This window comes from Nestor notabilis, unplaced genomic scaffold (genome assembly GCF_000696875.1).
Source record: "Nestor notabilis isolate BGI_N333 unplaced genomic scaffold, ASM69687v1 scaffold22806, whole genome shotgun sequence".
NCBI lineage: Eukaryota > Metazoa > Chordata > Aves > Psittaciformes > Psittacidae > Nestor > Nestor notabilis.
This window is the reverse complement of record NW_009934605.1, coordinates 18,351-30,604: the sequence shown is the minus strand read 5'-3', so window position 1 is coordinate 30,604 and position 12,254 is coordinate 18,351. Positions and strand designations below refer to the sequence as shown.

General features: G+C 38.8%; 1 protein-coding gene across 1 annotated transcript in view; it reads right to left on the bottom strand.

The window, feature by feature from the left end:
- Positions 1-423: 423 nt before the first annotated feature.
- NR2C2 (nuclear receptor subfamily 2, group C, member 2) overlaps positions 424-12,254 on the bottom strand; it is a 28,156-nt gene continuing 16,325 nt past the window's right edge. Inside the window, exons 8-14 of the mRNA XM_010017436.1 lie at positions 12,011-12,144; positions 10,206-10,383; positions 9,074-9,195; positions 8,423-8,562; positions 4,667-4,804; positions 3,064-3,169; positions 424-903 (exon numbers count right to left, since the gene is read on the bottom strand). Coding sequence (XP_010015738.1) covers positions 729-903; positions 3,064-3,169; positions 4,667-4,804; positions 8,423-8,562; positions 9,074-9,195; positions 10,206-10,383; positions 12,011-12,144 — 993 coding nt within the window. The 3' untranslated portion in view covers positions 424-728. The remainder of the gene's footprint in view (positions 904-3,063; positions 3,170-4,666; positions 4,805-8,422; positions 8,563-9,073; positions 9,196-10,205; positions 10,384-12,010; positions 12,145-12,254) is intronic.

Here is a 12,254-nt window from a genome sequence, read left to right as displayed (position 1 = left end):
CTTTTTTCTCCTAGTTTGGGTAATTCCTGTAGCACATAATAGTCACTATGACTGCATCATACCGTGCATTACAGCTGTGCTGATTTAACAGTTTCATATAATGTGGATATCTGAGTTCAGAATCCACGTTACTATCATCTCCTGCATAACATAAAAACAAGTGATTTTTTTTGTAGAATAAATGATTGTCTCCTGTAACATTCTACATTTTCACTGAAATCACTGGCATTCTGACTAAAGACATAAGCAGGTTTCTTCCGTACTCATAAGCAGGATGTTGATGATGTCGCTTTGACAAGAAGTGATTACAAAGTGCTAATATTATACCCTGGCATTTATTAGATATTAATTCCAAGGATACTTTTAAATATATACATACTGTTCTTTTTACTTTTAAAGTAATTTTACTGCTAATCTCTGATATTATAAAACTCTCTTTAACCACCGATAATTTCTAAATACAAAGCACGTGAAAAGTATATTCAGTAATCTATAGCCTTTTAAATGAAAGGCACCAAAAATATTCCTTGTGGCAGAAAAGGTCCTATAGCAGGTCTTTTAATAGCTGCTTAATTGTTGTCAATGTCAGCAAACAGACGAGGAGAAACCTGACAGGAAACTGGTAACAAGTTGGAAATAGTCGTACATACCAAAATGCTATTCTTTTAACTTCATAATTCTATGTTTTTACGAAAACTACTTCGATCCATCTCATTGCGCTGTTCCCACTACGCAGACGTGCCAGTTATTTGACCATTATATTCTGCTGTTTCCATTTTAAGAATGTAGGGGATTATGCTGTCAATGGGAACATTTCCAATGAGACCAGTAAAAAACAGTTCCTCAGTAATGCTAGAGTTCATCAGGCGAAGTGCTGGCAGGCGAACTAGAATCCGGGCCAGCCTGAAAAAGAAGTTCAGTGGATTATAAATACATGCAATACTAGTTTAAAATACTTTGTGGCTGAAGAGGTGGATCTGCTTTTATTATTACCATAACTCATGAATAGGAGTAAAGAGGCAGTTAAAGCTAATTGAGCTATCATAAGAAGAAGGGTTCCTTTTCTATCCTGCAAGTGAAATCAAAGGCCACCATCTTTCTCTGTGGTTTTCCAATGGAAAAGACATTAATGGCCTTTGTAGATACAATGTGTATGTACAGACACACAGTGCCCGTCTGCTTTTGAAACTCCCAGCTCTGGAAGCACTTCATAGTTCAGGACAATGCTGAGACTAGTAACATTCACACTGACTGGGTGAGAACATTTGCACACAATTTTAAAAGTAAGATCCAATCAGAATTAAACCATAAGCAGAGGAGTCCTCAGTCGCTCAGCAAATTAATGCCAAAGCAGACAGCAAGAATGGGACTGGATATGCATAAAAGAAAACAAGAGAATCTGCTTCTGATGAGAAAAGGAATTTGGAGGGATGTGCTGTTACTCATACATATTGCCAAATGCTGTGGGGTTTTATGTAGCAGGATGGTAACAGAGATCCAGTATAATGAAGTGATTGTTATCGATTTGTTGGACTGTCAATGCCTTTGCAATTTAGGACAGTAATGAAAGTATCTATCTATCTGCTGTGTTTATATGGCAGATGTTTATCACAAATGCCAAAATAAACACATTTCCTGAACCATAGCCATGTAATAGCAAACCTCAGGCAGCACTGAACACAGGCCTCTGGAAAATGCTTGAATATCTGTGGAGGAAATATATAGTCCATTCTGCTTATACGCCATATATTATAAACTTGATTGCAAAATTGAAGGAAGATGCAAGCTATGCTGCTGGTTTTGTGAAAATTTAACGCTTGTGCTTCTATCTCAATGTGTGCCAGCATTCAGTTGCTCAGAAATAATCACATTTGTACTATAAACTTATTTAGGGGTGAGCATGGGGCTACAGACTGTATCACTTAAAATACAGGACATTGTTTGGGAAATGTCCTGTATTGGAAAACTCTGATTCTCTTCCTTGAGCCACTATTAACAGAAGTATATGGAACAAATTCTGTATTTCTTTTTATGGCAAGTATCCAGCTCTCACACATCAAAGCAGAATAGTTAATTGTACACAGAAGAAGAATGTGGGATTTGAGGATATTTCTGAAGTAGAGAATCCCATCTTCACTACACCTAACTGGGAATCCTGAAGCCCTTTCTGTTGCCCAGAGAATGTTAACTCTGTAAAACGAGTGCAGAAACCAGTCTCTGAGATGAGAGCTTTTTTTGTCTGTCTGTTCTTTTAAGGTTACACTCACCTCAGGCCTTTCTTAAATGTATGGGATTGTGCTTCTTTACGTGGGGATACTTTTCACAGTAAAGGAGAGTATGTTCTAGGATATACTGCGAGACAGAAGTTAGAATTTCCTTTGTAGTGCAGAGAATCATTATGGTGATGAAATTTAAAATAGTTTTGATGGAGACTATTAGAAATAGGATAATTATTTCTAGCAAGTAAGAAACGGGAACCGTTGAGACGTGGAAAAAAACCCTTCAAATAGAAGCCCTTGGAAATTTAAAAAAATCAAAGGGGAAAATAAGCAGGGAATGTGGGAATGTCTGATAAACAGAAGCTTAAGACTTGGTTATCGTTCCCCACATGTAATCTTTATTTTTCCAAGGTTTAAAATATGACAGTTCTAATACTTTTCTGCATGTGTAATCTGCCAAAGGGAAATTATCTCAAAGCCTCTTTGACAACTAACTTGAAAAAAGGAGGCAGCTTGAACTGAAGAAGTTTGAGGCAGTTGAGGCAGTTATTCTTGAGACTTCTCTTTACTGTTCTAAACACGGCAATGAGACTCTCATCTCAAAAAAAACCCCAAACAGCAAAGTAGTCAAGTTTCATTTCCATGGAAGAAGCGAGGCAGCTATTCTTGCTTCTAGTTAGTTGTACACAAACCTGCATGCTCCTGTGAACAAGGTTCTAGCTCTTTCTCATCGGCAGTCGAAGAACAGATGTCAAAAAGACAATTTTTGCATCAATGATGTTATTTTGTACTTTTGCCAGCTATGGCCCACAACATTACTTTGGGTACTATAGACAATAAATACCTATAAGTATCTTCTGGATAGGTTTTTTGTACATAGTCCTGTAATTCCATCTGTGCCTTCTCCTGGAATTTTTCTATTTGGGTTGAACTGGTCAGACCAGGGTGATCTAAAGAAACAAAACATTTCTGTATGTCGATTGTTTCCCTATACATTATGAAATATATGTAGTTATAAGATTCTTGCATTTAATTTCATTTAAGTATTTCCCTTGTATTGTGATGTTTAACGTGTTAGCTCTATAAAGGAAACCACTCAGTTGAACATTTGCTTCCTGGCTTCAGAATCAGCTTGCTCATTTTTCTCTCTATACCTGTGTGTACACACAAGAAAGTGGAAAGAGATTAAGCCTGTAGGTATGTACCAGGCAGTGACACTCCTCGTTTATGTTCCTACCCTTGCTGTTTTAAATATGTTGCCTCTGATTTTGACTATCTATGCTGACTGAGCAGTAACTTGGGCTGTTTTCTTGACAGACCAATTTGTTAACCTTCCCGAGACTGTCTCATGTTTTAATTCTGGCTGGCTCAGCTCCTCAAAGACAGCCACATGAACAGAAGATCCCAGAAAATACCACATACCTGACTATGCCCAAGTATCTTCAGTGTTGTGTTCAAACTGCTCTTCCCTTGAATGGGACAGAGCTAGCTTGAGTTTGGAGAGCTTCTTGCTCCTCCAGCTTGAAAAAAACCCTAATAAACCCAACCCTAATGATACAATCTGCAAAAAAGTTCCAGAAGCAAATTTCAGGACAGCAATACCTTCTCATTAAAGCAAGCTGTAAGTTTTATTGCACAGAGAAAAAGAATACTGACTAACGAAACCCTACCAACCCAAAACCCCTCCAATCCCTGACAACAAGACATTCCTTTCCTTTGTATTTTGTTAAATTCAAAGTGGTACACACCTTTGAATGAAAGTAAATAATTTACATTTCTGAGCAAGAATTTCCCTTTCACTCAGCTCTAAATTAACCTCTGTGTGTCCTAGGAAAATTTCGCCCCCTTTGCTAAACATACTGTCACTTCTCATTTCTTTCATGTCCCTGCCTTATCGTTCCAGAAAATCCCAAGCGTCGTTTTTGAGTAAATCCTCTTATCTCATAAACATAGAGATCATGCTTTAGAATTCTGCTGTCATTTGTTTGGGTAACAAATGGTAACCTGTTTACATTTAGTTTTGGAGATGTTGTGGAAGTTCCATATAAAATACAGTTGTATTTCTGCTCCTATTTCAGCTGTCCCTCTTAGAAGCGTATTAAAAAATGTTGAAATTGAAGCCAATTTCTTTTCGTCACTGTGAGAATATATTTCCTCTAATCCTTCCTGTCATTTACTTCGCTAATATTGCTAGTACACATCCCAGATAACTTAGTACTCGTAGATTCTCAGTAGCTGAGAGCCTAGTCTTCTAAAGTGGGTGTACAGGAAACACCCAATACATTGGAACTGTAAATAACATGGAAGTGTTGCTCCAAAGTTATTTTTAAAACACATACTGTTTGTGATAAATCATTATGGAACAACCATAACAGCAAGACATTAGTCTCATTAGAAAAACTGCTCAAACATTAACATACAAATGTTTATGTTACTAAATACCTTACCAGGGCTAAAGAGGACTATAGCTTTAAGGTATGCATATTCATATCCATCAATATCAAGCTTGGCCATACTGTTACAGAACTCCTGAAGTTTCCAGATGTGTTCCATGACTTGTTTTATTCTGTCTCCAGAAAGTTTATCTACAAAAAAGATATTGCTTTCTATGTCATGTGAGCTCAAGTACATCTGATATATTAACTAATATCCTTTTATAAAACAAGTGACATTTTACAGCATTTTGTGTCATTTGCTGTCTTAAAACCACTCAACATTTAAGGATGACCTGAATGATTATGGCATTAAAGATTTACCAAGCTGAGTCAGGCACAGGGCTGGTGAACAGAATGTTAACTCTTTTGCATGATTCTGCCAGTACAGCATAATCTGCAACACGAGTCTAATTCCAGAGATGCACTGTTCTGAGCAGAGACTCAAGTTACGGTGAATGATTCTGCACATGGCTAGAGTGATTCTGGGAAACAGAAGCACAAAACAAATGCTATAATGCAATCCTAATTTGAAATTCAAACATGAAGAATGAAAGCATAATCTACATGCCTAAAATTCGTTAACTGTGATACAAGTGTTCAGTTACTCAAGATGGATCAAGATACATGTGATGTAATGTTTTTATTTCTCTATTGAGTGAGAAATAATAGTGCAGAAATACTCTGGAAAAGTCAACTTGAATTCCAGAGTTTCCAAACAGCTTCATCACCAATACACTTCCTAGATAAAGTTATGAAATTTCTTCATTTTCTTTTGAATTTTAAAGTTACAATACACACTATAATACGATAATTTTGCAAAACAGATAAATAAAACAAGTCATCAAGAACTCATGATAAAACAGATCCTCCCCTCCTCGCAGCTGGGCTCGGGAGCATGGTATGACTGCAAGCATGGCTTGAAGAACAAATGTCATTTTTTTGTTCTTGAGACATAGGAACCAAAGTGGAGCCAACTTAAGGCTGGAATAACCCTCATCACTTCCTCCTCCACAAACCCTCTGCCTGGGGTGTAGGTGGAGTAGACAACTCTGATACGATTAAAAGCCTAATTCTGTGCAGAACATACAATGTACGTGTTTCTCTATTGGTCTTCTAAACTCTTGCCTCTCTCTCCATGCAGGAGAGGAGCATCAGTCTGTTGTATTTTGAGGGCTGTACAGGCTCTCTTACATTAAAAAAAAACACAAACCCAAACACACACAAACTCGCAAGCCAACCCCCCCCCCATTCATTATGGAAGCATATTATCAATTTAAGAATCAATTTTCTCATTTACTTTATCATAATGAAGCCAATAAAGTAGATTAAACCCAATGTCCTTTACTGGGACTGAAGGGTATTTTTTCTATTATCTACTTCTGCACATTTTATAGTTCTACAATCAAGTCTTACTCTCCTCAGTAAAAGCTTATCTTCCAATTTTTGCTGTGTGCACAATAATGGCACCACCAAAATCATCAAATTAGTACCCAATAGCATTCTGTAACTATTTTTAACTCACATTTAAATTTAAGCTAGCTTTCCTGTAATATGCTGTGTTTGCAGAGTTTAAAGCTGCTAGTGTTGCTTTTTTCCTCCTATTAAAAATGGAATGTTATTTCCATGTAATCAGTCATATTGTTTGGGAGCATCTTTAAAGAGAAAAGAATGAAAAAAGCAACTGTAGGAGGTTGTCATGCATTCCAGATATAGTCATCATTATCAACAGGCCAACAGTGAATTAAAAAATAAAATCACCTAAGTCTTAAAGAGTGTCAAGAAAATAGGTTGTTTAATGTTTCAGAGGGTACTTCAGAATACATTAGTCATTACTGCATTACAGCAGTATCCAAAACTATTATACCTGCAGGAATATTGTTGTTGCTCGCACCATCGCATCCAACTAGGGAACAAGCCAGGTCCACCAGAGCAGTGACAGATGTCCATTAGCTGCCTCCCAAGATGAGAGCCAGCAGGCCAACCACCTCAAGGGTGTGCATGACCACAGTGGAGCCTCTTGCACCCCTCCTGGGAAACCTGCGTGCTCGACAACCTCTCTGAATTGCCTGTACAGCAACACACGCAGAATGGGGAATAGACAGGAAGAATCAGAGAGATGTGTATGGTCACAGGGCCATGATCTCATGGGAATTGCAGAGACATGGTGGAATAGCTCGCATGACTGGAATGCTGTCATAGATGGCTACATAGTACTTAGGAAAGACAGGCCAGCAAGGCAAGGTGGTGGAGTTGCTCTTTATGTAAGAAAGCAACTGGAATTACTGAGCTCTGCCTCGGGGTGGATGAAGAAGAAGTCGAGAGCTTAGGAGCAAGAATTAAGGGGCAGGCTAAAATGGGTGACACTACTGTGGGTGTCTTATTCCAGGCCACCTAACTAGGAAGTTGATGAGGCCTTGTGCAGACAGGTGGAAGGAGCCTCACAGTCATAGGCTTTGGTTCTCATGGGGGACTTCAATCTCCCTTATATCTGCTGGAAAGATGACACAGCTCAGCACACACAGTCCACGAGGTTCCTGCAAACCACTGATGATAATGTTTTAACACAGATGATGGAGAAGCCAACCAGGAGAAGCCAGCCAAGACCTTGTACTAAGAAAGAAAGAAGAACTGGTTGGGCATATGAGGGTTGGGGGCAGCCTTGGCTGCAGTGACCATGAGATGGTGAAGTTCAGGATCCTGTGAGGAGGAAGCAGGGCAGTAAGTAGGATTACAACCCTGGACTTCACGAAACCTAACTGTGGCCTCTTCAAGGACCAACTTGGAGGAATACTATGGGTTAGGGCTCCATAAAGTAGGGGAGTCCAAGAGTGCTCGTTAATATTTAAGCATTACTTCCTCCAAGCTCAAGGTCGGTGCATCCTGTGAGTAACAAATCGAGCAAAGGGGGCAGGAGACCTGCATGAATGAGCAAGGAACTTCTGGCAGAAATCCTTCAGAAGTAAATCTATGGAATGTGAAAAAAGGGACAGGCCACTTGGGAGGAATACAGGAATGGTGTCACATAGATGTGACAAGGAAGACTAACATCCATCTGGAATTATATCTGGGAAGGGATGTATGTCAAGGACAACAAGAAGGGCTTCTTCAAGTACCTCGGTAGCAAAAGGAAGACCAGGGAAAATGTGGGATCACTGCTGAATGAGGTGAGTGCCCTGGTGATGAAGGATACAGAGAAGGCAGAGTTACTGAATGCTGTCTTTGCTGCCAAGCCGGCCCTCAGGAATCCCAGACCCTGGAGGCAAGACAGAAGTCTGTAGAAAGGAAGACCTTCTCTTGGTCAAAGAGGATTGGAGATCATTTAGGCAAACTTGAGACCCACAAATCCATGGGCTCTGATGGAATGTGCCCATGACTGCTGGGGACGCTGGCAGATGTTATTGCTAAGCCACTCTCCATCATCTTTGAAAGGTCATGGAGAACAGGAGAGGTGTCTGGGGACTGGAGGAAAGTACATGTCACTCCAGTCTTCAAAAAAGGCAAGAATGAAAACCCAGGAAGCCTCAGGAAACCCAGGAAGGAGACGAGTCAGCCTCACCTCCATCCCTGGAAAGGTGATGGAACAGCTCAACAGAAGTTGTAGATCACCAGAGGAAAGGTAATGATGCAAGAGAAGGCTTCTCCTTCCCCTGGATCCTGGAGAACAATTCTGCCACCAATTAGGAAACACATCATGAGACATGTTATACAAATGTCCCTCTAGTGTTGACAGGACTGAACACGTGTAAGAATCACACACTGAAAACCTACCTTCCTGTATGCTGTTCTGGAGATGGTTGACAATAGCTGCCAGGATAGTAGAGAGACTCATCACCTGTGCACACTGTGCCAGGCCCAAGGTGAACAGCTCATTCCAGCAGGCACGCACGAGACTTGTATTACAGTCCTGCCTACAAACAACAGAACATCAAACAACTGTAGGTAGTTTTCATATCAGGTTGGTGCTACCCCATGTGTAATTATGTTAATAATAACAATTAATAGTAAGTATTAATGTATTGCAAACCACTTTACTGAAAGGCATATATTAGCATATCACAAGTATTTCAAAATGCAGAAAGCAGAGTTAGATCAACTACAGGAAACCATTTCAGGTTATCTGTAAAATGGGGCTCACCAGTTCTTTACCAAGATATATTTCTACAAATTAAATGCTTGCTTTTGATTCAGCTTTAGGTTCTGTAATTGCAGTAACATCAGATATTGTAGTTATCCTCTCCTCTGCTATCTTCCATTTTAGTCTTCAAAAAGAAGAATATTGCACAGTCTTCACACATTTTAAAGAATTCATTAAAATTAAACATTATAATAATTTAAAAAACCAAAATAGCTGAAAAGTGTTCAGGTCAGTGCTTAAACTTCATTAGAAAGCAAACCACTCAATGGAATATGTACATTTACCCAAGAGCTTGAAATGCAGGTATGGACCTAGCCCAGTGCATAGAGAGGAAAAGTAGTCGTGATGCTGACTCGCAGATGTAGTGTACATTAAGGTACTCCGGCATTGGACTGGGCATTGTCAGCTGCAAAAAATGACAGTACAGCACAATATATACAGTTCAGACATAAACCCATTTTGATTACCAAGAAGTATGGAGTGAAAACCTTCAAACTACTCCCACAGTCTGTCAGATAAGCAACTGTGTGACAAGAAACTGTCACAGCAAAACTGTGTAACTAACTCACTACTACTGGCAAGGAATGCAAACCGGAATAGAAGACAAGAAATTATGTGGGAGAGTGCTCACATGTTTACTTTTAAAATGTTTTCATATTATTTTAACAACAAATGTGTACATCTCATTGCTCTGTGAATCGTTGGCCCATTTCACAATGCTGTAAACCATCCTTTACAAGTTTCTAAAAAGAAGCAAAATAAAATCTAAAAATTTAAGTATCTCAAATGGGAATGTCATTTAAGAGGAATCTACAATCACAAAACACCATTAATGGCAATAAGCAGATTATGACAAAAGTTTGCCTACATTAAGTATTATGTATTTCAGTAATGATCCTCTTAGCTCTTGAAACAGTGCAGTTTCATTACAGCAAGATGAGCACCCTTACTGTTTCTCGCAGATTGTTTATCAACATGTGTGCGTTCGTATTCAACTGAAGCTGAAGCATTGCTAAAATGCAAGACCTTTTCCAGTGGTCTAAGCAGAACTAGATCTAAGAAGGCACTGTAACCTCTGTTTATATGAGGAGCCTTTTAGACAAAAGTTTTACACTACCTAGAATTACAGATGAATTAAGCAAGACATCAGGGTTGATATGGAAAGTGATTATCAACAGCACTGGAAAGTGAAATGAGTTTTAAAGCATCCTCCTGTCTATGAGGTCTTATGAAATAACACCTATCATCTTTAGATACAGCATGCAAGAGTGAAAATTGTATTAAAAGCTTTGTAGCAACAGATGTTACCTTGGATTATATTGCCAAAATTAAATATAAGAAATAAGAAAACAGTGAATTAATTTTGGGTTATGTCTTAAGTGTTAGTTTGTTTAGTAAGACATTTAGAGCACGTACCTTAAACGTGACATGTGTATCTGTAAGTAGGGGTCCTTCCACTTCAATAATCGGTGTTGACTGATCTCTACTGATTACATGAATATTCCCTCCTCCTGTAGGATCCATCCCATCTGTCAGGTTATGAGCTGCTGTACCATCTGTGGTATTAAGTGCTTTAGCCAAAGTATCAAATGCCCTGAAGAAAAAAAAAAGTAATAAACAATGAAAGAGTGCTTCCCTGTACCCGAAAATAACTGAGAGCAGTGGTCAAAGTAAGCGCTATAAAGCATTCCCACCAAGAGGTAACCTATACGGGAACTGTTTATGCCAAGACAAGGTCAGACTTTTCATTACAGCCTGGCCCCTCTGTACTGTTTGGACATTAACAAAACGAACAGATCTGCCCATATATAGCTGGTAAGAAATGTCCCCTGTAAGGGGGGGAGCTTTTTACTACTGTAAATCCTGCTCTGAATGTTTTATGCTTATATTTGTATTAGTAAAGCAGTCTCTTGCACTTGCCATTCACTATCCCCTCCTTCTCACTTGGAATGTTTAACCAGTTAAATGAGGATTATAGACCAGAGGCACCTGGGAGAACCCTCTGCAGTCCCTGTCCTTGATGTCCAATTTCTTGGAAGAGTGGAGAATAGAGTGGTTCTCTTCTATGCAACATGCCTGAATTTCCTTTCCCTTAAGATGAGGTGTGGCCAGACACTCCTGACCTCACAGTACAGATACAGCCTTAGAAACCTTAACATACATGTTAACAGTAACATAACAGAGACTGGTCCCTGGACAACTTTATACTCAAACTGTAGCTGGGCCATTGCCAACATAAAACTGTACATTCCCTTCTTACAGTAACAAGAGCTTAGATTTAAGGAAGAATTTTGTGCTCCAGTTTCATACCAGTGGACAGTATTATGGTAGAGTGCTGGTTTGCCAGTATTTTTGTCAAGATGTTTTGAGGAGATGTTTTTAGAATTAATTTTTTTTTTCTGCTTTAAAGAAAGAGTTCCAAGTGGCTGTAACTCCAAGCTGCAGTGTCAGGGATTTGTAAATACCTGTTCACTTACCTGAAGAGTTTAAATGAAAGACTTAAGAGCTTGAAGTTAAGCTCCTCTTAAAAAAACTTCTACTTGAGAAACAATGGACAGTTTTGAGGCCAAGTATTTTTCTTGTTTCACTATACTGCAGATCTATGTTGTCCTTCAAACCCCCACAAAAAAAACAACCCAACTGTAAAAATCTCAATCTCTGCTGAAAATATTAAGATTCCATGTTCCTTTTTCCCATTTTACTCATTAATAAAGATTACTTCAAACTTTTTCTAAACATTAAAAAAAAAATAGGAAGAAATTTATCCATCTCAATTTCACTACATTTTCCCTGCATTACCAGCAGGTATTACGGCAGCACAATCTCAAAAAGAAATCTGCAGTAATACAGACCCCTAAGGAGCAGGGCTAAGGGCATGAGCGTTGTGTGGGAGAAGCTTCCATGTCGCAAGCCTATCAAATAAAACAGTACTGAAGTGTTACTATTCCCAGGGTCTCTCAAGGTCACAAACTAGTCATCTATTATTTTTCCGAGCATGAGATCTGCTTTAGCTCCAGAACGTGACCTTGATAATGCAGGGGACAGTTTTTCAAAAGAGGACAACAGCCAAACCTGGGTTTCTAAAGAATTGGTTTTGTGTTTCAAAGTAGGGGGCAATCTCTACCACAGTTAGTGTCACAGTGCTTATTTACTTCAATGTATTTAAGTATACACCATACAAAATACAAATTCCTAAATAAGACACAAACATAAATGCATACCGTGTAATCTCACTTGCAGATTGCTCTTCTTGTTGAACTTCAGAATTATCTCCATTATTTAGTGACTCACTGAGATTAGCAAGAGATGTTACAACATTTGCTAATGTTCCTAAAGCACCCTGGCTTGTTTCACCCTAAAAAGGAAGAACCATATTCATACATCAAAGTTATAGGTAATGTATCATACATAAACTTTGCCCATTTTTAATCTTTCTATTCTTTTTCCTTTACATACCTTTTCTTC